General features: G+C 43.3%; 1 protein-coding gene across 1 annotated transcript in view; it reads left to right on the forward strand.

Annotated features, from left to right (window-relative positions):
- The window catches only part of MYT1L (myelin transcription factor 1 like), a 901,397-nt gene that overhangs the window by 387,196 nt on the left and 486,587 nt on the right, over nt 1–27,614 (forward strand). The window contains 1 exon segment of the mRNA XM_030198923.1: nt 27,135–27,385. Within this exon segment, the coding sequence (XP_030054783.1) occupies nt 27,135–27,385 (251 nt within the window).

Below are 27,614 nucleotides of genomic sequence, written 5' to 3' on the forward strand. Positions count from 1 at the left end.
AGAGAACTTAATACAAGAAGACGGAACATTAATAGCAGCAACTGAGTTCATGCAGATCACTCAGGAGGGGCCAGTGGGGAATCTGGCATATAATCATTATGTGAAAAGCCTTAGGCGGGAGAGCCTTTCATTGGATTTTGGGGGAAAATTGAGGGAATTCTTAGAGGGCGATGCAGTTTGGCAAGTCTCAGTGTCCTGGTTCTGCAAGGAATTGGGGAAAGGGCAACCTGAGAGATGGATGCAGGAGATGGCAGTGCGGTGGAGTCAGGAGGCACGGAAACCTATATCTGAATCTCTCAAAAGGAGGGCCCTTGTAGGGGTCTCACAGATTATACATAGTGCGGAGCTCCAGGAGTGCCAATTTAGAACAGTGCACAGAGCGTACTTCTCCCAAAGGCGAGCATATTATGCAGGAGTAGTAGAAACTGATAAATGCCAAAAATGTGAGCAGGTGGATGCAACATTCATGCACTGCGTGTGGCAATGTAGATTTATTAAATTCTTTTGGCAAGCCATAGCCCGATTTTTGAGCTAGGTCCTGGGATTCCCAGTGGCCCTCACCTTTGAAAGAATGATGTTCACTATAATTGGTCTTTGGGGAGTAGGCACGCAAGGGGAAAGAATGTTTCTTAGCAAGTCCTGTATAGTGGGGAAAAAGTGTATTCTTAACCATTGGATATCGGATGTGGCCCCCTCCTATTGGTACTGGAGGAACAAACTGCACCAATTAATGTTATTTGAATCAAGAGGGGCAAGCCATTCACCCAAGAGACAGAGAAAATTTCTGGCAATCTGGACACAGTATTTAAACAATCTGTCCCCCAGGGCACGTAGTCAAGTTTTGAATAGGTTACCTTGGGGTGAAAGAGGGAGAAAGGATTAAATAGGAATGGCTAATATATATAGGATGTGGGTGGGGGGGTGGAGTGTCGGGAGGGGACGGGGGGGGTTAGGGAGAAGACTTATAAACATAAAAAAGTTTGATGATGAAAGTTAACATTGTAGTTTTGTATTGAATGTTTTGGAGCTGGCATGGCTGTTTTTGCTGAACACAGGATGTAATTTATTCTTGAATGTCATCAATAAAAATATTGAACATAATTAAATAAATATGATCAATTTTAATTGTACTCCCTGCTTTCATGCATGATTTGGAACTACAAGTTTCAGGATTTATTTGTGGTCTGAGAGTGAAATTAGATGCCCAAAGAATATTAATACCACTGAAAGAGAACTGTATAAATGTCTGAATGACTCCATCTTATACAAACTACTTTAAATTTAGATTATGAAAAAAAAGATGTTACTTTCCGATGAATGTCAAATCATGGGTTTTAAGATATGTTCCAACTTAGTACTTTTCAATCATCAGTCACAAAAACTCCATGAAATAAATAATGACATTCGATTGCAAATATTCAGTAAAAAAAAAAAGAAAAAAAGATTTCAAGAGTAGCCATTGAGGCAATCAGGTGGCAAAGCAGGGAACCCTGTTGGGAAGTTGGAAGTTCTTTTAAAAAATAGCAGATTTCTTGTAGAATGAGGACTACTGATCTAGATAATTTTTTCAAAACTGATATTTTTAAAATATTAATGAGTGGAAGATTGTTAATGATATTGGGACACATCAGCACTAATTGGCAGTAATTAAGATTTATGCAAATAACTCACTAGTGTATTCTGTAACATGGTGCGCGCAGAACCCACTGCAGTAGGCTCCCTCAAAATAGAGAAAATAATTTTTCAGTTTGTCAGAAGAAGATTTGATCAACAAAGAACAGTATTCCTTTTTAGCCTCTTTCAACTGGGTGTGATAGAAATTATAACAAATCCTATAATAAGCTGAAGCTGAAGAAGATCTTTTCACATGCCACATCTGCTTTTTTCAACAGTGAAGCCCTGCATAAAATCAACTTTTAGTCATGGTGGAAGAATTATATTCCAAAGTCTTTGTAGTAGAAAATTTGGAGATTTGATTTGCCAAAATGGAAATTCCAGGAGGAAACCCGATCAGAAAGAGGCATATTGCCAAAGTTAGGAGGAAAGAGAGAAAGCAAAGGACAGAGAGAAATACCTGAAAATTTGTTATTAGGACAAACTATCTAGAGTGTGCACAGGATCATGATTCAACATGGCAATTGTAAAGGAGATTAACAAATGATCAGTCCAAGGGAAAGAAAGAATGTTGAAATCAGAATGTTTCCAAAGGTCAGAGAAAGAGCTTGAGAGAATTAGATCTAATGTGTGCCCAGCTACATGTGTGGAAAAAGGAATATGTTGGACAAGGCTCAATCTTCCAGAAGATTAAAAAACAAACAAACAAACCCATTTATCATAAAATCTTTGTGGAGCATTAACATGGAAGTCAAAATGTTCCAAAATCAAGATATTCAGATAGTCAATAATAACTTTAGACAGAGTGAGATTCTGGTTTTCCCTGTAATTGGCAAGAAAAGTCGGTTGAAAATACATTAAAAAGTATAAAGGAGTTGGAGATTCTAACCAACAGAGATTCAGGATAAGGAAAGCCCCCCATCTGAAGTTCAACAGACAAAAGAACAGTATATACAAACATGGCCACACCTCCCCTATAGGACTTTCAGTTCTTAAAAAATACATCATAAGTGGATGGGAGCATTTAGTATAACAAGCCCTCTTCTCTATACCTTAACCAGGTTTTGGTAAAACAGAATACCTTAGAATTTGTACCAGAGATTAAATCTGACAATGCAGCCAAACATTGGCTGCCAGTGCAATACCATATTGTGTTTACGTTTCTGACTCTAGTATTTGGCATTCACCAGACTGGCATTCCCTCTTTTTTGGCACATCTCCTTCTATCCTGCATCCCTTCACATACTCTTTAATCAGCCCAGTGATGCCAGCTGGTGGTGCCTTCATTCCATCAGGTCTCTCCGTTTTCCATGTGGAATTCCATGTTTAATATAGTTGGCCCTATGGAACCAGTTGTCAACTGCTCTAAGGTTAGAACCTTCCTTGGCAACTTTTAAACAAATATTTAAAGCCCACTTTTTTGGGGACGCTTTTCTAGTTAATCCATGATTTGGTTTTCCTGGGGGAATACTGTCAGGAAGTTGTAACTATATACAGGGGCCTGGAACTATGGTTATACAAAAGACTGGGGGGGGGGGGGTTCTCTTCTTTTTTTTTCTCCTTTCTGTTCCTTTCTATTAACAGTTGCCATTCTTTTCTGTTTTTAATGTTAGATTTGTATTACTCTTTGTACTCCACTTTAATAGCTATCCTTAAGTGGTTAATCAAATTAATTGAACCTGAACCAGTGGTTTTTCCCCTAAGAGACTGAATATTAAGAAGTAATAATGAGAATAAAGCCTTAGCTTGACAGGAAGCATAAGGGGTGTGGGCAGTCTTACCTGATGACACGGAAGAGAGTAACTTATAAATCCCTAGCAGGGAGAGCGTGGAACCTCTAGATCACAGGAATGCTATGAGAGGAAATCTCCCTGGAAGCAGCTGAGGCCATCAGTGACAATAAAACAACCAGCAATGAGAACTGGCTGTGAATGATAGTAAAAAAGCATGCCAGCCTAGAAAAAAAACAGTTGCCCCAAGGAGCTCATCCCAGGCCGCCTGTGGCAAGCGCAAACGAGGCCCAAAGTAGTAATAGTGAAACTTCTTAATTATGCTCACAAAGCAGCGCTGCTACAGCACTACCGGAAGAATTGTGAAGCATTAAAATATAAGGAGGAGCAGGTGCTACTTTTTCAAGATTTCTCACCAGCCCTAGCAGAATGAAGGAAACGCTTCTCACCAATCTGTGCTACTTTACTTAAGAAAGGATACTGATTTTCTTTACTTTATCCATCAACTTTAAAGATTCTTCTAGAGGGTCAAGGGAAAACTATAGATACGCTACATGCAGCACGAGTTGTACTTAGTTCATTGCCCACTGTAAAACAACCCTCCTAAGGTATTCCAGAAGATTTCTCTGACTGTAACTTGTCTGAACCACACTGTATAAGAAAGCATGCTCATTTATGCTCTATTGCCTGAATATATAGAATTATTACATTTTTATTCTTGGTAGAGGTAGTGAGCCTCCTAGCCATTACAGTGACCTTCAGTTCCCCTGCAAAATGAGGGTAGGGCACTCATTGGGAAAGAAGGAGGGGAAGGAGGGAGGGGGAACATAGGGGAGAGTAGTTTGGGGCAGCTGGGTGGAGTTGGAGGGGGCATTCATAGTCTGCTGCGGTTGCTTAGATGGGATACATTTTGCTGCCATGGGACTTTTCGGGACCAATGCACTCTCTGTTCCCCCCGGGCGAGGCTGGACGTCCGAGGGTAAGTAACTAGTATGTTAATAATTTTTGGAATTAGTGCTAGTAAGAGAACCAATGGATAATCCCTCACAGGGGACAGTACATTTTCTTTTCTGGAATGTGGTGTGGGGGAATATCATCACCGGTGAAGCAGTCTAAAATTCTCACTGCTTTGCAACGTCATAAGGTGGATGTGGTCTGCCTTCAAGAGATGCGGTTGGCCTCTGCCAAGTATCAAAACCAGGCAGTGGGTTAGGGAAGTACATGGGTCCCCCTCAGCTAGAAAATGGGGAGGAGTAGTAATATTAATATGTAAATATCTATCATGTTCTAGTAAATTATTATTCCATGATAACGAGGGTTGTTTTGTTGGGGTTCATCTCAATATCCAGGGTAAAGAATTCGTGGGAGTCTATGGCCCGATGCCTAGTAATGCTAACTTTTTCTTTCAACTACTTCATTCTTGTTCCCAATATTGTGACACACCGCTGATCATAGCGGGAGATATGAATGATGTGATGGATCCTTTTTTGGATAGATCTGAAAAGTCTAGAGCAGGGAAGGGGAGCACCCAAGGGGCGCTTGTACACTTTAGTCAATCCTTAGATATTGTAGATACTTGGCAGGTTCTCCACCCAGAAGACAAGCATACAGAAAGGAAATGCAGACCATAGAGGGAGCATAAGGAAAGGGACACAGAGAACAGATGCTGAATATAGAGGTAAGTTATGGACACTGAGAGGTTACTTGCTGAACGTGGGGGGTGGATAGGGACAGGGATAGAGACAAGATGCATAGGGATACAGAAGAAAAATGGATAGTGGACAAGGAGAAGAAATGTCAAAAGGACAGGAGATACTGGAAAAGGAGTTAAGAAAACAGAGAAAAATGGAAAAGAGACACTGGGGCCAAAGCAATGACCAGACCACAAAGGTAGAAAATAAGGTTTTGACTTTTTCTGAATTTATTCAGGGCCACTGAGAGGGGGGGGGGGGGGGGGGGGCAGGGGAGACAAAATTTCCCGGGCCTGGCCTCGAAGGGGGGCCTGGCACTAGGGTCTTTCTCAATCTCTCCTGCTCCTGACGGGCCCCAGTGATCCCGTCCCGACAGGAGTAGGAGAGAGAAAACTCTGGTGCCAGGCCCCCTCCAACGCTGCTCTTCACTTGCCTCTACAGCGGCTGCTTTTCCCTTCAGGCGCATGCTCAGTTGAAACCGAGCATGCGCGACAAGAGAAAAAAGCAGGGGCAGGGCAGGCATGGAGTGAAGAGCAGCACTGCAGTCTTCTGCTGGTGGGGTCTCGGGATCCCCACCAGCTCCAAGGTTGACAGCGGCAATCCTGGTGAGAGGGGGCGGCGATGGCAATCTGGGGGGGGGGGGGGGGGGGTCAGCGGCAGCAGTGGCCCTGCCCCGGGCCTGGCTCAGTCTCTCGGTGGCCCTGAATTTATTAATTGTAAATATGTCAGCTTTGGGAAATGTGCATCGCTGCTGATACCTTGCATTTCAGTTTCTATTTCTATTACTGTGACAGGTTTTCTATTTATACGTCTGGGATATGTTAGCTTTTGGCATGATTTGTTTACTGGAGTTCTTAAGGGATTCTTCCTCCTTCTCCTTCCCCCCTCCCCCACCCACTTAGTCCCACCACCTTGGTAGAGATGCTGTTATAGGGGGACCTGTCTTAATTTTTACATTTGGAGTCCATTCAGTCCTAGCTATGCCACTGACAGTAGACCCAAAGTTGAGCCCACTACCTTTGCATTGCTTTAGCCATGAGTGCATAATTCTCATAGCTGCAGCAATATAAAATTCAATATACTGCCTGAGTCACCTGAGATATTGAGTTCTCCGAGGACAAGCAGGCTGCTTGTTCTCACATGTGGGTCGACGTCCACTTTGGCCCGGGAACTGGCATTTTCCAAGCAAAATATAAAGAAAGTCTTTCCAGGGTCTTCTGGCGCGTGTGCAGCGCGCACCGCGCATGCATGGACTGATTTCCCGCCCGTCACACGAGCGAGATTCCTCAGTGTCTTTTTCTCCGTGTTGAGGTGCAGCAGGTATCATGTGCTCCTCATTGAGTCCCGGGAAAGAGTTTTCTCTGACTGATTGCGAGTTTTTTTGCTTGTTTTCTTTGTTTAAAAAAAAAAAGAATTTCCATAGTTTTTTCTTCTTAGGTTTTCTCCTTCTCAGTTTTCTTTGTTTTTTGATGCGGCCAGCCTTTAGGCCGCGCGGTCGGGTTCTTCCCTTTTTTGTGCCTTTTTTCTTATTTAGGCACAATTGCATCCTTTGATTTCGCCAAAGCTGTTTTTCCTCCCATGTCATCGAAGACACCCAGTGGCTTCAAACGTTGTACTCAGTGCAACCGGACCATCTCAGGTACCGAAACTCACGCATGGTGTATCCAGTGCCTTGGGTCCAACCGTAGCCCAGCCACTTGTAGTCTGTGTCTTCATATGAAGAAACTAAAAGAACGTACTACAAAACTAAAATAGGACCAAACTACAAGGATACACACAAACTTTTCTCACTCGTAAACAAACTCCTAAATACTACACCGGTTACCTCTAACAACATAGACACCCCATCCGCAACCAATCTTGCGAACTACTTCAATGAAAAAATTATAAAGCTCCGACTCATGATACCCACCAACACAATTGAGTACACAAGCATCCTTGAATGTCTAGATCCAGAACCTGAGGAAAGCCCAGCAGATCGATCATGGACCAAATTTGACACGATATCGCCAGATGAAATATCACGATGGCTTGGAAAATACGCCAAATCACAATGCAAATTAGATATTTGCCCCAATAGCCTAATAAGATCCGCCCCCAAACAATTCAAAAAAGACCACATGAATCATGTAAACCACAGGCTTCAAACTGGTCTCTTTCCCAAGGAGAAAGGAAACATCTTACTTACTCCGCTGCCAAAAGATGCTAAGAAAAGCACAATGGACCTAACCAATTATCGCCCAGTAGCATCTATCCCGCTCATAACCAGACTCATGGAGGGCAAAGTGACGAAACAACTCTTGGAATACCTAAATAAACACTCAATTTTACATGAATCTCAATCAGGATTTCAATCAAATCACAGCACCGAAACTGTACTAGTATCCGCAATGAACTCATTCAAATAAGCAATTGCAACTGGTAGCAACATACTCCTCCTACAATTCGACATGGTTAATCATGGAATACTACTACATATACTAGAATACTTCGGAGTAGGAGGTACAGTTCTCAAATGGTTCAAAGGATTCCTGACCACAAGATCATACCAAGTAACAACGAACGCGGACATATCACCCCCATGGATACCTGAATGTGGAGTTCCCCAAGGATCCCCCCTATCACCAACTCTCTTCAACCTAATGATGATACCTTTAGCCAAACTTCTAACCAATCAAAACCTGAATCCCTACATATATGCAGACGATGTCACGATTTACATCCCATTCAAACACGATCTAAATGAAATCACCAACGAGATCAACCAAAGCCTCCAAATCATGCACTCCTGAGCGGATGCATTCCAGCTAAAACTCAACGCAGAAAAAACACAATGTCTTGTATTCACCTCACAACACAACAAAAACAACTACTCCACCATTACCACACCATACTGTTCTCTTCCCGTCTCGCAAAATCTGAAAATTCTTGGAGTTGCAATCGATCGAAACCTCACACTCGATGCACACGTGAAGAATAAGACAAAAAAGATGTTCCTTCCATGTGGAAACTCAAAAGAGTAAAACCTTTCTTCCCGAGATACATATTCCGTACGCTAGTACAGTCAATGGTAATAAGTCATTTGGACTACTGCAATGCACTGTATGCTGGCTGCAAAGAACAGACTATCAAAAAACTCCAAACAGCCCAGAATACCGCCGCCAGACTCATATTTGGAAAAACCAAATACGAAAGTGCAAAACCCCTAAGAGAGAAACTTCACTGGCTCCCACTCAAGGAACGCATTGCGTTCAAGATCTGCACGATTGTACACAAAATCATTCACATAGATGCCCCAATCTACATGCTAAACCTCGTAGACTTGCCTCCCAGGAATGCCATAAGATCATCCCGCAAATTTCTCAATCTGCACTTCCCCAGCTGTAAAGGACTAAAATACAAGCTGATACACGCTACCACCTTCTCTTACATGAGCACGCAGCCGTGGAATGCATTACCTACAGCCCTGAAAGCTATTGACAAAATAACTAACTTCCGAAAATCTTTGAAGACACATCTCTTCAACAAAGCCTACAAAGAGAACCCATAGCCTCACAAAACTACCTCACCAATCCTTCCAATCTCTAAAGTCCACCTTCCATACTATCCTGCCTAACACCTTCCTTCTCTCTTCCCTTACTTAATCTCTATACAATACTAAGTGTATGTGATATCATGGAATGACAATGTCATAACAAACTCTGTAAGCCACATTGAGCCTGCAAATGGGTGGGAAAATGTGGGATACAAATGCAATAAATAAATAAATAAAATAAATAACGTGTCTCGAGAAGCCAAACAAGAAAAGATTTTTGGGGCTTGGTCCGGTCCTTCAACGTGAGTAGCGCCGACATCAGGAGGAGAGGTAATGGCTGCTGAGAGGCCAGCTCGTGCTGGGAGCAGTGAGGTGTCGAGGAGGTCTCCACCTGCTTCAAGGCCTCCTGTTATGCATGCCCCCCGGGATCCACCTTCGTCGGGCCCAACTTCGAGGAGATGTGAGGAATCCACGTCGTCCTCATCGGTACCGAGGAGTCTCGATGACGGGCATCGAGCAAAGGCGAAGAAACACCGTCATCGATCTCCTTCGACACACGGTGCCAGGAGCTCCGGAGCATCGAGGGACTCTGCACCCGAGAAGCGTCGGCGCCGAGAGGATCGCTCCTCCCAATACAAGAGTTGCCGATGCGTCTGTCTCCTGGCAGCCCCGGTACCTGCTCCCGAACCTCGACAGGTTCTGCCACCAGTTGTTCCACTGACCCCGCAGCCTTCTCTGATGGCAGCTCTTGATGAGCGCATCCAGGCCCTGATTCCTGAGCTTCTGGAAGGATTGCTGCGCCAGTTTGCTTCGGTGTCGGGGGTGCTTGCGCCTTCCATACCATCTGCTGCAGCGGTGTCTGGCCCTTCACCTGCGGTGAGGTCTCCGTCCTCAGTGCCGCTTGCGGCATAGGTGTTGGCTGCCACCCAGGTTGACTTCCCTTTGACGTCGGTGGAGAAAGATTCGCCGCAGTCTAGGCGGGCGTCGACCTCTTGACATCGCCTTCGAGGATGTCGATCTTTGGTGTCGAGGCAGGCTCAGTCTCGGAGTGCTCTCAGAGAGGTCTTATCCGATACTTAAAAGGAGTGTTCATGGGAGTCAGAGGAAGATACCAGGTACATTTCTTCTGACGAGTCCTATGGGATTCCCTCTGAACCTTCCCCTCCACCAGAAAGGAGACTATCTCCCCCGGAGAGTCTGTCCTTTACATCCTTTGTCCGGGAAATGGCTACGGCTATTCCTTTTGCTATGGAGGCTGAGGATGAGCCCAGGGCTGAGATGCTCGAGGTCCTGAACTATCCTTCTCCACCTAGGGAGGCTGTGACGGCTTCTCTACATAGGTAAGGTACTGAAGGAGGTCCTTATGTGGAACTGGTCATACCTTCTGTCTGGCCCCGTGATCTCCAAGAAAACAGATTCCCAGTATCGGATCCAGTATCGGTGAACCTGGGTTGATGAGGTCCCAGTTACCCAACAATTTCATTGTGGTGGACTCCGCCCTCAAAAGATCCAAGAATACTATGGACTATGCTTTGGTGCCCCCAGGCAGAGAAGCTAGGACGTTGGACTCTTTTGGGAGGAAAACGTGTCAGGCTGCTATGCTTGCTGCGCGAATATAGCCATTCCAGCTCTTCATGAGCGTCCACTTGCGGAACTCGGTGAGGCAACTGTCCACCTTGGTTGATGCCCTCCCTCCGGAGCAGGCCGAGCCTTTTCGCCAGTCGGTCAGGCAGCAGAAGGCGTGTCGTAAATTCCTGGCCAGGTACGCTTACGACACTTTTGATGTAGCATCCAGAATCTCTGCTCAAGGTATAGCAATGTGCATACTCTCATGGCTGTGTGTTTCTGACCTAGACCATTTGGTCCAGCAGAGGATAGCGGATGTTCATTGCCGAGGGGACAACCTTTTCGGTGAAAAAGTAGAGGATCTTGTTGATCAGATCAAAAGCACAATGATGCTATGGATTCTCTCTCCCGCCGGTCGTCTTCTACTACAACCTCCTCAGCTAGGAGGTATTTTGGAGGGAAGAGGAGTGCCTCCTATTCCTATCCTAGGCATAGGTACACTCCTGCTTCTCGGCAGCCTGCCCAGGCTCAGCCCCAGTGCGCTCGTTCTCGTCAACAGCGTGTGCCTAAGGCCCCTGTTGCTCCCCAGCGAAAGCAAGGGACGGGCTTTTGACTGGCTCCAGTTCAGCATAACCACTGTAAAAGTGTCTGTACCGGACGACTTACCGGTTGGGGGGAGGCTAATGTTTTTTCACCAAAGGTGGCCTCTTATAACTTCCGACCGGTGGGTTCTTCAAATAGTCCAGTTAGGATACACCCTCAATCTGGAATCCAAACCTCCAAATTGCCCACCGGGAGCTCATTCTTGCAGCTCCCAGCACAAGCAGGTACTTGCAGAGGAACTCTCTGCCCTTCTAAAGTCCCATGCGGTCGAACCCATTCCAGCAGGGGAAGAAGGGCTGGGATTCTATTCCAGGTACTTCCTTGTGCAAAAGAAAACAGGGGGGATACATCCCATCCTAGACCTAGGGGCCCTGAACAAGTTCCTTGTCCGAGAAAAGTTCAGGATGGTTTCCCTGGGCACCCTTCTTCCCATGATTCAGGAAAATGATTGGCTATGCTCTCTGGTCTTGATGGATGGATGCTTACACACACATCTCGATACTTCCAGCTCACAGGAAATATCTTCGATTTCGGCTGGGAACACAGCACTTTCAGTACCGTGTACTGCCCTTTGGTCTGGTGTCTGCGCCCAGAGTGTTTACAAAGGGTCTGGCTGTAGTCGCAGCGTCGCTATGCAAACTGGGAGTGCATGTGTTACCTTATCTGGACAATTGGCTGGTGAAGAGCACCTCAGAGGACAGTGCTGTGGAGTCCATGTGAATGACTATTCAGGTGCTGGAGCTACTGGGGTTCGTAATAAATTATTCCAAGTCCCATCTCATTCCTGTCCAAAACTTGGAGTCCATTGGAGCACTGCTGGACACGAAGACAGCTCGGGCTTATCTTCCCGAGGCAAGGGCAGAGAACCTCTAGTCCCTGGTGTCCATAGTTTGAGCGTCTCAGCAGATCACAGATCGGCAGATGTTGAGACTTTTAGGCCACATGGCCTTCACAGTTCATGTAACTCCCATGGCACATCTACATAAGAGATCAGCTCAATGGACCCTAGCTTCCCAGTGGTATCAAGCTGTGGGGGATCTGGAGGATGTGATCCAACTCTCCACCGATTTTCGAAATTCTCTTCAGTGGTGGACAATCCGGTCCAATTTGACCATGGGACGACCATTCCAAATTCCTCAGCCACAAAACGTGCTGATGACGGATGCATCCCTCCTAGGGTGGGGAGCTCATGTAGATGGGCTTCACCCTCAAGGAGGCCTGTCCTTCCAGGAAACGGGTCTTTGGATCAACCTACTGGAATTGAGAGCGATCTGGAATGTGCTAAAGGCTTTCAGAGATCGGCTGTCCAACCAAATCATCTTGATTCAAACAGACAATCAGGTTATGATGTACTACACTAACAAGCAGAGGGGCACTGGATCTCGTCCTCTGTGTCAGGAAGCTGTTCAGATGTGGCTTTGGGCACGCCGTCACGGCATGTTTCTCCAAGCTACTTATCTGGCAGGTGTAAACAACAGTCTGGCCGAGAGGCTGAGCAGGGTAATGCAACCTCACAAGTGGCCACTGATCATGGGCATAGCTCGCAAGATCTTCCGAGTGTGGGGCACCCCCTCGGTGGATCTTTTTGCCACTCAGATCAATCACAAGGTCCCTCAGTTCTGTTCCAGGCTTCAGGCCCACGACAGACTAGCGTCAGATGCCTTTCTCCATCATTGGTGAACAGGCCTTCTGTATGCGTATCCTCCCATACCTCTAGTAGGGAAGACTTTGCTGAAACTCAAACAAGACCGCAGAACCATGATCCTGATTGCAGCCTTCTGGCCATGCCAGATTTGGTTCCCTCTTCTTCTGCAGTTGTCCTCCAAAGAACTGTGGAGATTGGAGTGTTTTCCAACCCTCATCACCCAGAACGAGGGGTCGCTTCTGCATCCCAACCTCCAGTCTCTGGCTCTCACGGCCTGGATGTTGAGAGCTTAGAATTCGCCTCCTTGGGTCTTTCAGAGGGTGTCTCCCAGGTCTTGCTTGCTTCCAGGAAAGATTCCATGAAGAGATGTTACTCTTCAAATGGAGGAGGTTTGCCGTCTGGTGTGACAGCAAGGCCCTAGATCCTCTTCTTGTCTTACACAGACCCTGCTTGAATACCTTCTACACTTGTCAGAGTCTGGTCTCAAGACCAACTCCGTAAGTGTTCACCTCAGTGCAATTAGTGCTTATCATCGGTGTGTAGAGGGTAAGCCTATCTCTGGACAGCCTTTAGTTGTTCGCTTCATGAGAGGTTTGCTTTTATCAAAGCCCCCATCAAACCTCCACCAGTGTTATGGGATCTCAACGTCATCCTCACCCAGCTGATGAAAGTTCCCATGGAGCCACTGAATTCATGCCATCTGAAGTACTTGACCTGGAAGGTCATTTTCTTGGTGGCTTTTTAGTTCAGCTCATAGGGTCAGTGAGCTTCAGGTTTTAGTAGTGCATGCACCTTATACTAAGTTTCATCACAACAGAGTAGTCCTCCACACGCACCCTAAGTTCCTACCGAAGGTGGTGTTGGAGTTCCATCTAACCAGTCAATTGTCTTGCCAACATTTTTTCCCCTTCCTCATGCCCACCCTGGCGAAAGCAGTTTGCACACCTTGGACTGCAAGAGAGCATTGGCCTTTTACGTGAAGTGGACAAAGCCCTTCAGACAGTCCACCCAGTTGTTTGTTTCTTTCGACCCAAACAGGAGGGGAGTCGCCATCAGAAAACGCACAATCTCCAGTTGGCTAGCAGATTGCATTTCCTTCACTTATGCCCAAGCTGGGCTGAGACTGGAGGGTCATGTCACAGTTCATAATGTTAGAGCCATGGCTGTGTCAGTGGCTCTCTTAAAGTCAGCCTCCATTGAAGAGGTTTGCAAGGCTGCAACGCTGCCTTCAGCATGATACCTGACGCGACAGTCGGTTTGGGCAGTCAGTGCTGCAGAATCTGTTCGGGGTTTAGAATCCAACTCCACCCTTCCTAGACCCTTTTTTGTTCTGTTCCTGGCTGCACTTTCAGCTAGCTGTATATGGTTTCAGGTTAATCTATGTTATGTCCTCGCCGTTGCCCAATTGACCAGTGTTCATTGCTTTGAGTGAGCCTGGATGTGAGAACAAGCAGCCTGCTTGTCCTCGAAGAAAGCGAAGATACTTACCTGTAGCAGATATTCTCTGAGGACAGCAGGCTGATTGTTCTTACAAACCCGCCCACTTTCCCTTTGGAGTTGTAATTTGTTCTTTTATATGCTTTTTGATTTAACTGAGGAATCGCGCTCGCGCGACAGGTGGGAAAAAAGTCTGCACATGCATGGTGCGCACTGCACACGCGCCAGAAGACTCTGGCAAAACTTATTTTATATTTTGCTTGCAAAATGCCGGTTCCCAGGCCGACGCAGACGTCGACCCACATTCTGTCCTCAGGGAATACCTGCTACAGGTAAGTATCTTCGCTGTATTACAGGTAAGTGATTCACCTGATAAATTGTGCTGCAGTAAAACTGTGAATTGTATCACAGCTTAGTAACTACTCCACTTAATGTATAAACAAATGAATGCATTTACAGGGTCACTCCATCATGCTTTGCCATATGAGCTGAACCAAACATTGTATTCATTCCAGCAGGGTTATGTGGTGGTTGCCACCTTTGACCAAAATACAGCTGACATCTGCTCATGAAAGAGGTTTTAGCTATATGGGTCCTTATATTAGAAATAAACTTCCTCTTTCATTAAGAAAAAATACTGATTATTTACAGTTCAGGAAATTGATTGTATTTGAGGATAGCTTTGATCAATAATATGGATTTTATTGGTCTAGGTTATATAGCTGTACTGAATTAGATTTAGGCAGTTATCTTTGTAATATGTTTCATAATATATGACTGTATTAAATATGTTATCATTGTAATCTGCTGTGGTGATCTGTTAAGAGAGGAATGCTAAGTCAATTTATCAAATCAAATCAAATGCATTTTAATATGATGAGTTCTGCAGGGTGAATTTCCAAAAGCTATTAAATGGCTAAGATATCTTTCAATCTGAAAATTAGCCCATGAGCTTAACTGGGTAAAATTTAGCTTTCTATCTAGCCAATGAGCAGCTTTGAAAAAACTGCAGTTTCTTCTACCTGACCTTTATTTCATTAACTCCAGATGACATCTCCACCCCACCTGTGGTACTACATCAAATCCCCATCACCTCTTCCTATTTCTTTCTCCTGAACATTGTAATACTTGATTAAATCAAACCCTCACTCTGATTCTCTGATTTCACCTCCCTACATCTGGCCTGGACCTGCCTTTCCACCCATGATCCCTACGAAATCTGCACTTATAATTCCAGAATGTTCATTCATCACTGGCATTTTAGTTCACTGCTGAATATTATGTTTGTCAGTGTTCTTCAATGGCACTGATAAGAGTCCAATCCTATCCTTCCTACCAATAGAGACAGCAATCCTCTGGAATCAGAAATGTAATCTCTGGAGTGGTCATGAATGAGGAGAGTGATCCTGTGGAACATGCAGTTTCAGGCCAGTGGTCAGGAAAAGATCAGAGGTTTAGGGAGCCTCTTGCTTTTATTGAGAGCTGGTAAGAGTCAGGAGGGTCAGAGATTCAGGAAATGGTTTTTCTTCCTTTAATTGTGGATGGTAAAGTGGGGGCATTGTCTAGAGACAATATTTATGATAAGACAAGATGGAAGGGAGGCCATTCAAGGCATTATCAGATCAGGCTGAGAGAGAAGATAATTAGGGAAGGGTAACTTGAAAAGGACATGCACAGATTGAACCTTCTCAAAGGATGGTGCAAATTTATGCATGTAAAATGGGCACATGCTATCCCAGGTGCCCATTTTGAAAATGAAGTGTATGAACATAGCAATCTTCCCCTACATAACACAACCTCCTAGAATGCCTAGTTTTGCTGCAGATGATCAATTAATTTTCAATGAGGACAATCTGTCCTGCTAAAATTTTTACTAGATCCAGTTAGATCCCTTTGGAAAATTATCCTATATGGGAGCAAAATTACAAGGGGTGTCCATAAGTAAACAAGTTCTTATCTATTGGGGGGGGGGGGGGGGGAATACCTTTTATAATAGCTCTTCCTCTTCATTATACTCTCTTGTACCTGGGGAGGGGAGACACAAGGGGCTGGGCAGACTGTTTGAAGTATTGATTAGAGAATCTTTAATTATCAGAAAGTAAAGGTTAAGGCAAAGATCAAGGAACATATGAGGTATTGCATAAGAAAGGAAAGTGGGCAGACTAGATGGGCCTTGCAGTCTTTATCTGATGTCTTAACAAAATAATAATCATAATGAGAATATATTATTATTATTATTTGTTTGTGCAATTCACACCAGATGTATGCAGTGCTGTAGAGAGACATATAATTGTCTGCTTCCATTCCCCATAAGAGAACTAGATGTAGAATGTGTTAAGCGACTATGTGGTATATTTGTAGTTAGCACGTTGTAAACTGCATGTTAAGTGCCTTTTATGTGAGAGAGCATGTCATGGGCAGAGAGGGTGTGAAAGATGTTTTATGGTTAGTGTACTACAAAAACCTTGTGGTAAACCAACCAAAATGCATTTAATGTGGGACCACTTACCACTTTGTCAATAGGAGGCAATAAGTGCTTCTGCACTAACTCCAAACTTAGTACCGTGTACTGATAGTGGAGCCAGTATAATGGCTGATTTTTTACTTTTTCAATTAATGACCACACGCTAATATTGCCATTAGCACATGGCCATTAAAAAAGATTAGCACGTTACCCTTACTGCCACCTATTTTGTAGGCGTGAGGGCTCACACACTAATCACGCGACAATGTAACTGTTCTGATTACTGCAGACACCCCTACTCTCTGCCCAAGATATGCCCCCCCATGATAAAAATAATTTTTTACCATATGGTGTGCATGCACTAATCCAGAACTTACAACAGGACACCTGAGTACTCCCTGTGGTAAGCCCATTTAAACTGCAGTAAGCACATGCTAGTGTTTACCACAGCTTGATAAAAGGACACCTTCGTGACTTTATAGAATAGGTTAAAAGTGAGGTGCTCTGTTATAAAATTACCCTCAAAGTTCTTCCCTGCCTTGAGCTCCCAAACTTCTAATTTTTAATGATGTGGAGGCATATTTTCAAAGCACTTAGACTTACAAAGTTACATGGAGGGGCATTTGCAATATGACGTCCGACTTTGGACATTTTGTACAATACTTCCAAGATCCAAATAGGAAAGAAGATCATTTTCAATAAAAGAAAAACATCTATCTTTTTTTTTCAAAAATACTGTTTCGAACAAGGTTTTGTGCTTTGGACGTTTTGTTTTTTGGTCCATTTTCGAAAAAAAAAAAAAAAATGAGTAAGTGCAAAACGTGGAGATTCATGCCATTGGGATGTAGGAGGATCCAGCATTTTTAGCAGACTGGTCCCCCAGACATCCCAGGAGAGCAATGGGGTACCCTAGAGGGCACTTCTGTGCACTTCATAAAAATGCTCACAGGTGCCCATATCACTTTTTCTCCCTTATCTTGTCCCCTGAGCCCTCCAAAATCCACCCAAAATACACTGTCTCCCACTACAATAGTCCTTATGGGTGAAGGATGCATCTTTATGTGGGTACAGTAGGGTTTGGGTGACATTGGGAAGGGTCACAGCAGGGACGGACTGACCATTTGTGCAACCGAGCAGTGCCTGAGTGCCCAGAGGCTCTACGGTGCCCAGAGGCTCTGCACGGATGCCCGCCACACACTACAGCCTTCCCTGGTCCTACCTTTAAAGGCGCGCCACTGGTGATCTAGTGGCCTCTGATGGGGGGGGGGGGGGGGTGTATGAACATGTTCTTTCCTGCACATTGTGCTGCTGCTAGTCCTCCATTCCTGCACCCAGCACCACCATACTTTAAAAATGGTGACTGAGACTCTCTGTGGAAGTCTTGCAAGAGTGTCGAGACCCATGAGACTACCACGGGAAGTCTCAGCTGCCATTTTGAAAACACAGTGGCGCCAGCAGATGGGGGAATAGCAGCAGCAGGCAGAAAAGAACATGCTCCCCCCTGCAGAGACCACCAGCACCCCTCAGATAGGACCGGGACAGCAGAGGCATCAGCTGCGGTGGTAGGGGGCAGAAGCATGATGGTAGGTGGTGTGTTGGGCAGCTGCCGGGCAAGGGGCCCAGACTATCCTCAGTCCGCCCCTGGGTCACAGTTTCCACCACCATGTGTGATATGTAGAGGGAGATAGGGACCTGAGTTCCCCACTCCATAGTGCACTGCTCTGACCACTATACTACTCCAGGGACCTGCATAATAATAATAGACCTGACTTTAACTTCTGACGCTGTCATAGAGGCTGGTAAGTCATATTTTTATTCACATTTTTTGGGGGTGGGAGGGGGTCAGTGACCACTGAGGGGGTATTGGGGAGTCACCCCCGATTCCCTCCAGTGGCCATCTAGTAATTTAGGGCACCTTTTTGAACCTAATTCGTTCTGAAAACAGGTCTAGACCAAAATGTCTTAGTTTAGTCCTGGATGTTTTTGTTTTGTTCCATTATGGCTGTAAAACATCCGATTGTTAGGCATACCCTAATCCCGGCTTCAAAACGCCCCCAACATGCACCCTTGTGATTTGGATGCAAACAAATTGCATAGATAAACGTCTGCAAAATAGGTTTCAAAAATACTGATTTGGATGTTTTGAGAAGAAAGGCATCCAAATTGGGCTTTATGTCACTTTTTGGATGTTTTTCTCTTTTGAAAATGAGCTCCATAGTAACTTATGGAACTTTGTAAGTCTAGGTGTTTTGAAAATGAACCCCTTAATATAATATGGCTATTAGTCACATTTCAAATTTTAGATACAAAATAGGCTTACGTATCCTAATTTGAAAGTTATCCTCAAAACTTTGACAGTCCCCCCCAAAAAACAAGAAACCCGGATAATGAAATAAAATATGTTTAGATACCTCTTATTTATGTCTAACTTTTATTTCTAAATGGTTTTGAAAGTAGAAAACAATTACAAGAATTTTGCAATTCAAGGTAACTTCAGACTTGCAGTGATGTACTACATTCCTACATTCTAATGAATGTCCCAGAAGCAGTTAAAAAATGGAACTTCTTAGGCTTACAAAATTACACAGCAGGTTAAGAAGATCTTTTAAGCTTCATAATTGCATGTAGGTATCTGTTCCTATACATACTGAAATATATAAGGTATCTAATGTTGAGATTTTCAAGAGGTCTGACTGCAGTTGGCCTCACTGCTTTATCTGAGATCTCCATCCAATATGTTTTTTGTTTGTGTTGCTTGTTTGTGTATCATATTAGTTTGTAAGCTCTAAGAAGCAGTGACCACTATATATCTTTAAAGTACTGCATATATCTGATAGTATCGTACAAATGATGATGATGATGATGATTGGTGAGAGATATCAAAGCCCTCTGGTGGAAACCTATGGTCATTATTTTGTTTGGTATTTTTTGTTTTAGTTTTACACAGTACAATGTGAAATTCTGTCTTACCTGATAATTTCCTTTCCTTTAGTTGGGCCGTTCCACCCTGAATGTGTGGGTATTACCCCTCCTACCAGCAGATGGAGGTAGAGAAAACTGATCTCTTCTAGTGAACTTTTTGCCACTCAGATCAATCACAAGGTCCCTCAGTTCTGTTCCAGGCTTCAGGCCCACGACAGACTAGCGTCAGATGCCTTTCTCCATCATTGGTGAACAGGCCTTCTGTATGCGTATCCTCCCATACCTCTAGTAGGGAAGACTTTGCTGAAACTCAAACAAGACCGCAGAACCATGATCCTGATTGCAGCCTTCTGGCCATGCCAGATTTGGTTCCCTCTTCTTCTGCAGTTGTCCTCCAAAGAACTGTGGAGATTGGAGTGTTTTCCAACCCTCATCACCCAGAACGAGGGGTCGCTTCTGCATCCCAACCTCCAGTCTCTGGCTCTCACGGCCTGGATGTTGAGAGCTTAGAATTCGCCTCCTTGGGTCTTTCAGAGGGTGTCTCCCAGGTCTTGCTTGCTTCCAGGAAAGATTCCATGAAGAGATGTTACTCTTCAAATGGAGGAGGTTTGCCGTCTGGTGTGACAGCAAGGCCCTAGATCCTCTTTCTTGTCTTACACAGACCCTGCTTGAATACCTTCTACACTTGTCAGAGTCTGGTCTCAAGACCAACTCCGTAAGTGTTCACCTCAGTGCAATTAGTGCTTATCATCGGTGTGTAGAGGGTAAGCCTATCTCTGGACAGCCTTTAGTTGTTCGCTTCATGAGAGGTTTGCTTTTATCAAAGCCCCCCATCAAACCTCCACCAGTGTTATGGGATCTCAACGTCATCCTCACCCAGCTGATGAAAGTTCCCATGGAGCCACTGAATTCATGCCATCTGAAGTACTTGACCTGGAAGGTCATTTTCTTGGTGGCTTTTTAGTTCAGCTCATAGGGTCAGTGAGCTTCAGGTTTTAGTAGTGCATGCACCTTATACTAAGTTTCATCACAACAGAGTAGTCCTCCACACGCACCCTAAGTTCCTACCGAAGGTGGTGTTGGAGTTCCATCTAAACCAGTCAATTGTCTTGCCAACATTTTTTCCCCTTCCTCATGCCCACCCTGGCGAAAGCAGTTTGCACACCTTGGACTGCAAGAGAGCATTGGCCTTTTACGTGAAGTGGACAAAGCCCTTCAGACAGTCCACCCAGTTGTTTGTTTCTTTCGACCCAAACAGGAGGGGAGTCGCCATCAGAAAACGCACAATCTCCAGTTGGCTAGCAGATTGCATTTCCTTCACTTATGCCCAAGCTGGGCTGAGACTGGAGGGTCATGTCACAGTTCATAATGTTAGAGCCATGGCTGTGTCAGTGGCACAGCCTTGCGTATTCCTATAGGTGGCTTTCCTTTACCCTTGAGTACTGTATGGTACAGCCTAGAGTGTTCCTATGAGTGGCTTCCCTTTTCCCTTGAGTGCTGCGTGGCACAGCCTAGTGTATTCCTATGAGTGGCTTCCCTTTTTCCCTTGAGTGCCTGGTGGCACACCCTTGAGTATTCCTTTGAGTGGCTTCCCTCTTTCCTGAGTGCTGTATGGTACAGCTTAGAGTGTTTCTTCATGAGTGACTTCCCTTATCCTTGAGTGCCGTGTGGCACAGCCATGAGTGTTCCTTTGTGTGGCCTTGTCTTGAGTTTTTCCTGTGTGTTTTCTGTTTGAGTTCTGTCTGTGAGATTTCAGGAACAAGGTTCAGAAACAAAACACACAGAAACAAAGCTTTCAAGTACAAGACTCATAGAAACACAGTTAAACAGGAACAAGAGTAAAGTTTCAAGAAGCCAATCTTTCAGGTACAAGTCTCATAGAAACACAAGTAGGGACAAGACTACACAGGAAAAAAGCTTCAGGAACAAGATTTCCAAAAGATTCAGAAACAAGACATTCAAAAACAAAGCTTTCAGGAACAACACTCAGAACACACAAGAACATACCTTCAGGGACAAGACTCACAGGAACAAAGCTAGGCTGGAATCAAAGCATGCAGGAACAAAGCTAAGCTGGGTCTGGATCTAAACAGGGAACACAAAGACATGGTTAAAAGACCTGATGCAAAGGCAAAACATAGTTCCAAGGCGCTTTATAAAGGACTTTGCTGATGATTTCACAACTTGGAATGAGGCTTGATTGGATAGCAGGAACACCAGAGCGAGGCTTGAATAGCAGGGACACCAGAGTGAGGCTTGTATAGCAGAAACACCACAGCGAGGCTTCGCTAGCAGGAACACCAAATGGCAGATGCATCAATGCAGGGACAAAGCAGTCCAGAGAAGCCACAGAGCCAGATCACTGGAAAAAGGTAAGCCTGGACACAGGGGCATGGCCACAGCTGTGACACCTGTACTAACTTCTTGCTTCAACTCAGATGACAGTGTAGCCAAAACTGTCTCTGTGCTATAACCTCACTTGAAACCCAACTGAGATTCATGTAAAATATCATAACAAGATAAGTAGTTTGTCAATTGTTTCGCTACAAGTTCCTCCATTATCTTAACTAAAAGTGGTATGGAAGTCACTGGTCTATAGTTTGAAACTACACTAGATTGCACTGATGGATTTTTAGGGATATGGGTAAGAATAATTAAACCTTTCTCCTTTGGAAACTGGCCACTATCCAACATTTACAATTAACCATTATAAAAGAACCACATAAATTGAGGGGGTGCTTTAGACATCAAATTTGCAGGACAAACATCTGATAAACAATGAGATTTTGAGTATCTACACAAGTGTTGTTGAACTAAAGAACCAGCAGGAATGGAAAAATTATTCCAAACTCTTATCAGCAAGAATAATGTTGTTAGGTAAATCTAGAGTCTGAATGAAATCCAGAAGGGTAATTAATTGTGGAGAAATCTCCTTTCTGGTTTTTCAATTTTAGTTCTAAAAAATACCGTAAGCTCATCTGCTGATTGCACCTCCTTATTAACGTTTAATACATCATCAGTACTCAATAAAGTATTTACCAAAAAATAGAGTCTCTTGGTGTCAAGGCATTCTTCCCCAACATAATTGGAGACATAATCGAACGTAGTTTGTCTTATGGCAGCTTTATACATACCAACAGCCTCATGCCATTCCTTCCTTTGGGTATTCAGATGCCCCTTGGGCCACAATCTCTCAAACCTCCTACATGTTCTTTTCAATTCCAACAAATTCTCATTATACCATATAGATTTTTTCTTTCCAGAACCTCTTTTCATCTCAACTGGCATTATATCATCCAGAACTTAACTGCAAACTGTATCCCACTGAGTCATAAAATTTACATCTTTCGTACCCTGTGATGCCATCTTATCTAAGATTATATTCCAAAATAGTCCTCCTTCAATGGTACCCCTTGAAAGATAATTCCTACTAATACCTGACTTAAAAGGATTAACAACCTCTCTACTTTTAAGAACAAATTGTAATCTAAAATGGTCTGACCAGATAGTTGGTGTCCATATAGGATCTTCAATTTGAAATTCACCCTTAGACTGTAACCTATATGGCAATAGATCGATCTGAAGGCCTTTCTCATTCATTGGACCTCCTTCCACCCTATATTGCAGTGTATCTACTAGCGACTTGGACTCTGAGTCATCTTGATTATCTAAATGAACATTAATATAACCCAATAACAATATATTTTCAGCCCCAGAAATAAAATCCCTAAAATCATCTTGGGCTAATTTCCATTGTCCAGGAGGACAGTAAAACAATACATAACCAAATTTTCCCTGTAGTGTGTCATCCTGAACAGAACAAGCTATCACCTCCAAAGAAGGAGTAATATGAGAGGACACCAGCTGTATATGAAAGAATTACCTAAATATCAGAGCAACCTACCCCCCTCTCCTCCCCTCTCTAACTATATGTAAACTCTTATAACTATTAAGACATAAAACATTAAGAGCTGGATCCTCTCTCAGCCAAAGCCAGGTCTCGACAATAAAAATTAATCCAGGTTGCTCTGACTCAATGCATCACAAGAATTTAAAAAGGCATACATGTGATAATTCCTTGCCAGTAATTGTTCTTGCAATTCTATTGTTTTTTTTTTGTTTAAATTCTTCATCATTACTACATATCTGACAATAAAGCAAAAATTGAGAAAAAGGAATAGTGGTTTTCAGATGTGAAGGCTGCATACTATCATATTGTAATCAGTAATTGTTTTAATAGAATTCCATATTCCATCTGTACTTATACAGCCAAAAACGTAACTTTGCCAGTACTCCATATCAAACTTGATGGTAGAATGACATTTATTCAAAAATTCACAAAACAGTATAGTTCATCATGAGTACTGGACCATATCAAAAACATGTCATCAATAAAACATCACCAACAAACCATAGATGAAACAATTCTATTTAAAATCATCATTTTCTTCAAATTGTGCCATAAACAGATTCGCTATTGAAGGGGCAAAAGCAGCCCCCATGTCCACCCCTGAGATCTGTTGGTAAAAATTAACATAATTAAAGAAAATTGCTATTTCACTCAATCATATAATAAATTCAGGAGGCACTTGATGTGAATGAAGTAATGCTTCAAAACTAATTTTATCACCTGCAAAGCTTCCAATTATAGTGTATTTGTAAAAGTGAACACCCTTCTAAAGTCATTAACACACTAGATCATGGTAAATTATCCTTCATACTGTATAAAAGTTTAAAAATGTGTAGTATCATGCAAATATTATTTAATCTCATTTAGGGGGATTCATCAAGCAGCATTAGGGCTTTAAGTCGCATTAATAATTGGTCCTTAATGTGACTTAAACAGCCTTAACACGGCTTTTCTAAAAATCATGGTGGGTTAGTTAGTAATAAGATGCAAAATATACAAATCCGTGTTTTGCATCTCATTATTATATAAATAACTTGATACATCACAAGTCGCATTAGGGCCCAAAAGCCACATAAAATAACCCCAGTTTTTTGCTGGGATTATTTTACCATCCGGGATCACTGGGTCGCAAAACAGTGGCCTAGTGCTCCCGGGCTACTAGCTGAGGGTTCACCCAGACTTCCACGCCCCCCCACAATAAGCACCCCCCACCTGAAAGGTTGATGGTCCGGGGGGGGGGGGGGCTCTTCAGGTAGGAGCGATGCCTAGTTGCTCCTGCCCTGTCCACCTTCAAAATAGCATCCCTAGCAGTAACCTGTACTACCGGCTTCCCGTAGGTTGCTAAATCCCACAGGAAATTAAGATGCAGTTAAAGGTGAACTTTTAACGCATTTGATGAATCTCCCCCCCCCCCCCCCCCCCCCGCTTTTATGAAGGTTGTAAAAATGTTTCAACATATTTACACTTTAATAAGGACTTTCTCACAGATACAATGGGGTGCCCTGAGGCGTTCACTAAACTTCTACTCCCTCTTTACAAGTTTCTGACAAGAAGGAATAAGACATAGAAAACCTTATACCAGTTCAACAAGATCGCATGCAACATGTCTAAAGATAAGTTGGGCTTATATATAATTTAGAAACTTGAAATGTGATGTTTTTTTTTAAATTTATAAACGATATATATCAGACATCTCACTAGTAAATATTGTGTTGAAACAAAACAAGGTTATATTTTTCAAAAAATAGTGGAGGTTTGGGGTTTTTTTTTTGTGTTCTGTGATTAATGATTTCAGACCATAGAATGTTGTCAAGGTCATGAAGTCTTTCTACTGAGGCCCTGCTTTTCTCCACATTTTTGTTTTGGAAAGTTAGGTTCTGAAGAAGGGTGAAGAGAGACATGAGTATTAAAAACTGGCAGTGTTCCACACTAAAAATTTGAGTGCATTACTTTTGTGATGATTTTCTGGGTGAGAGACCCCCCCCCAAGCTTCGATGGGGGCTGTGAGTTCTCCTGCTGCACAGAAACGGGAGCAGGAAAACAAGGGAAGATTCCAATAACTTGTACAATGTAACCCATAACCAAGTTGTAACAAATGTATTTCCATTATTCATATCTTATTGTAAGCCACACTGAGCCCGCAAAGAGGTGGGAAAATGTGGGATACAAATGCAATAAATAAATAAATAAATATGGCCGCCATTCCTGCATGGTAGTTTGAGTACCTCCTCCCCTCGGGAGGAGCTTTATTATCTACTTGATGCCATTTCGAAGACCTTTGGGCTTTCCAAAAGCTCCTGCTGCTGACCTCTCCAAAGTAGCTTTATTCCCTTAACATGGAAATAAAGCTAGACCATGCACATCTAATTTGTTTTACTGTGTGGGAGTTGCAGGGGAGCCAGAGGAAAAAACACCCTAACAGGGTGTTTGGGAACGAGGGGAGTGGGATGGGGATCTTCACCCCTTTATTTGGGCCGAGCCAACACTTCACTTAGTGAACATCAAAGAGCATGACTGGGAACAGCGGAGCCATATTCTGACCTCTACTAGGTCCAGTCCGCGGTACCAGGAACCAGTGAGCAACCATTTGACTTTATCATACTATGCAGCCTTGGTCTACAGAGCCTGCTAAACCAGGAAATGGGAGCACCAAACTGAATGATCTACCATCTGCTAGAGGTAGAGGAATTACTGGAATTTCCACTGAGCACCAGGAGGTTATACTGATGAGTTCACTGGAAGAAATCAGTTTTCTCTACCTCCAATCCATCTAATGGTAGGAGGGGATAACCCCCTTTTGTTCAGGATGGTTTGGCCCCAGACAACAAGGATACTTATTTTGCTTAATTGTCTCCTAAAGATGTTAATATCTTGGTCTGCCATATTCTAAACTATGAACCTGTTGCTTATGGGTGCCATATTTTTCTAAAAATAATGTCAAATATCATTTACTAAAATATCAAAAATGTAACATCATTTAACAGGTTTTGGTCAGTTCTCACAACGCATGACATTAAACTGGGGATTCTATGTATGGTGCGTAGATTTGCACGCTGAAATCCAGGTGCATTCTAAAACTAAGCGTATGACTTAATTTGCTCAAGAAGCCAATCAGCATTTTTAACAACACTTAACAAGCAATAATGAGCACTAATTGACAATAATTGCAAATTACACGCACAACTCGGTAAGCGCCTAATGAACTGTGCCTAAATGGTGAAGTGTGCAGTTCAAAATAAATGTGCACAGTTCAAAAGGGGCATGTTTGTGGCGTTCTAAAATTTACACATGTTGTTATAGAATATGGCCCAGTCTGCCTAAATCTGCTGGGATTTATGCCAGGTTTTCGTTGGTGTAAATGGGCATGCACAAATTTAGGTGCAATGATATCGACCAAAGCGTATTCCAAATACCACGTGTAAATCTTATAGAATACACTTAGGCAAAACTGAGTTCCAGGCGGATTTTTTAGGTGCCATATATAGAATATGGCCCTAAGGGGCTTGTATCCAGTGTTACTAAAGAAGGTTTTCTTCTCACAGGGATCAGGATTGATTCTTTCATCACATATTTGATCTCCATTGGTTTGGGGGTAGGAGTCATTAAACCAGATTTGAAGTCAGTTTTCTTGCATTATGGTACAATAGTAGCCCCTTCAAACATCTGAAATGACCAATCACTCTTCATGTGTTTTACAATATTACATCTATAAATTTATACTTAATCTTTCTATGGATGTAAAAAATGTTTTACATTGTCTTTGTTGCTTGCATTTATGTACTGCTATCTGACCTTATTACATGATATGTAACTTTTTTTCTAAAATGCTTTCAATATACATTTTAATTCCTGTCCTGAGGATCTACAGAAACATTTCTGAGTTCTTTCTTAGAATCAGTCTATGTGACTTGTATAAACTCTTCCAAACTCATACCTTCCACTGTAGACTGAAGCTTGTAAACTGTATGCAGTGTACTAGTACTTTTGAGTCATCCTGTTTCATATTTATTCCCACAGCTAAACGTTATTGTAAGAATTCAAGTCCAACCAGCAGCACAACAAGCAGTTATGCCCCTAGCAGCAGCAGCAGCAATATGAGTTGTGGTGGCGGCAGCAGTGCCAGCAGTACCTGCAGCAAGAGCAGCTTTGATTATACCCATGACATGGAGGCAGCACACATGGCTGCCACTGCTATTCTGAATCTCTCCACTCGCTGCAGGGAGATGCCTCAGAATCTGTCTACTAAACCTCAGGATCTCTGTGCCAGGGTAAAAATAAAATAGCAATTGTGTTTGTTGATGAAAATGTGAACCTCCTTACTGCACTAGATATGTGCCCCTGACAGATTAAAAAATAACCTCAGTAACTCTCACTCAGTTATTATATTTCTTAATAGAAGAACTTGCAGCTATTGTAAGTACATACTAAGAATAGAAAAAGAAGTGACAACCCTATAAGAAACCCAGCTCTAGAAATGCATATTTATGTAGGGATATA

Source organism: Microcaecilia unicolor, chromosome 3 (assembly GCF_901765095.1).
Source record: "Microcaecilia unicolor chromosome 3, aMicUni1.1, whole genome shotgun sequence".
Classification (NCBI taxonomy): domain Eukaryota; kingdom Metazoa; phylum Chordata; class Amphibia; order Gymnophiona; family Siphonopidae; genus Microcaecilia; species Microcaecilia unicolor.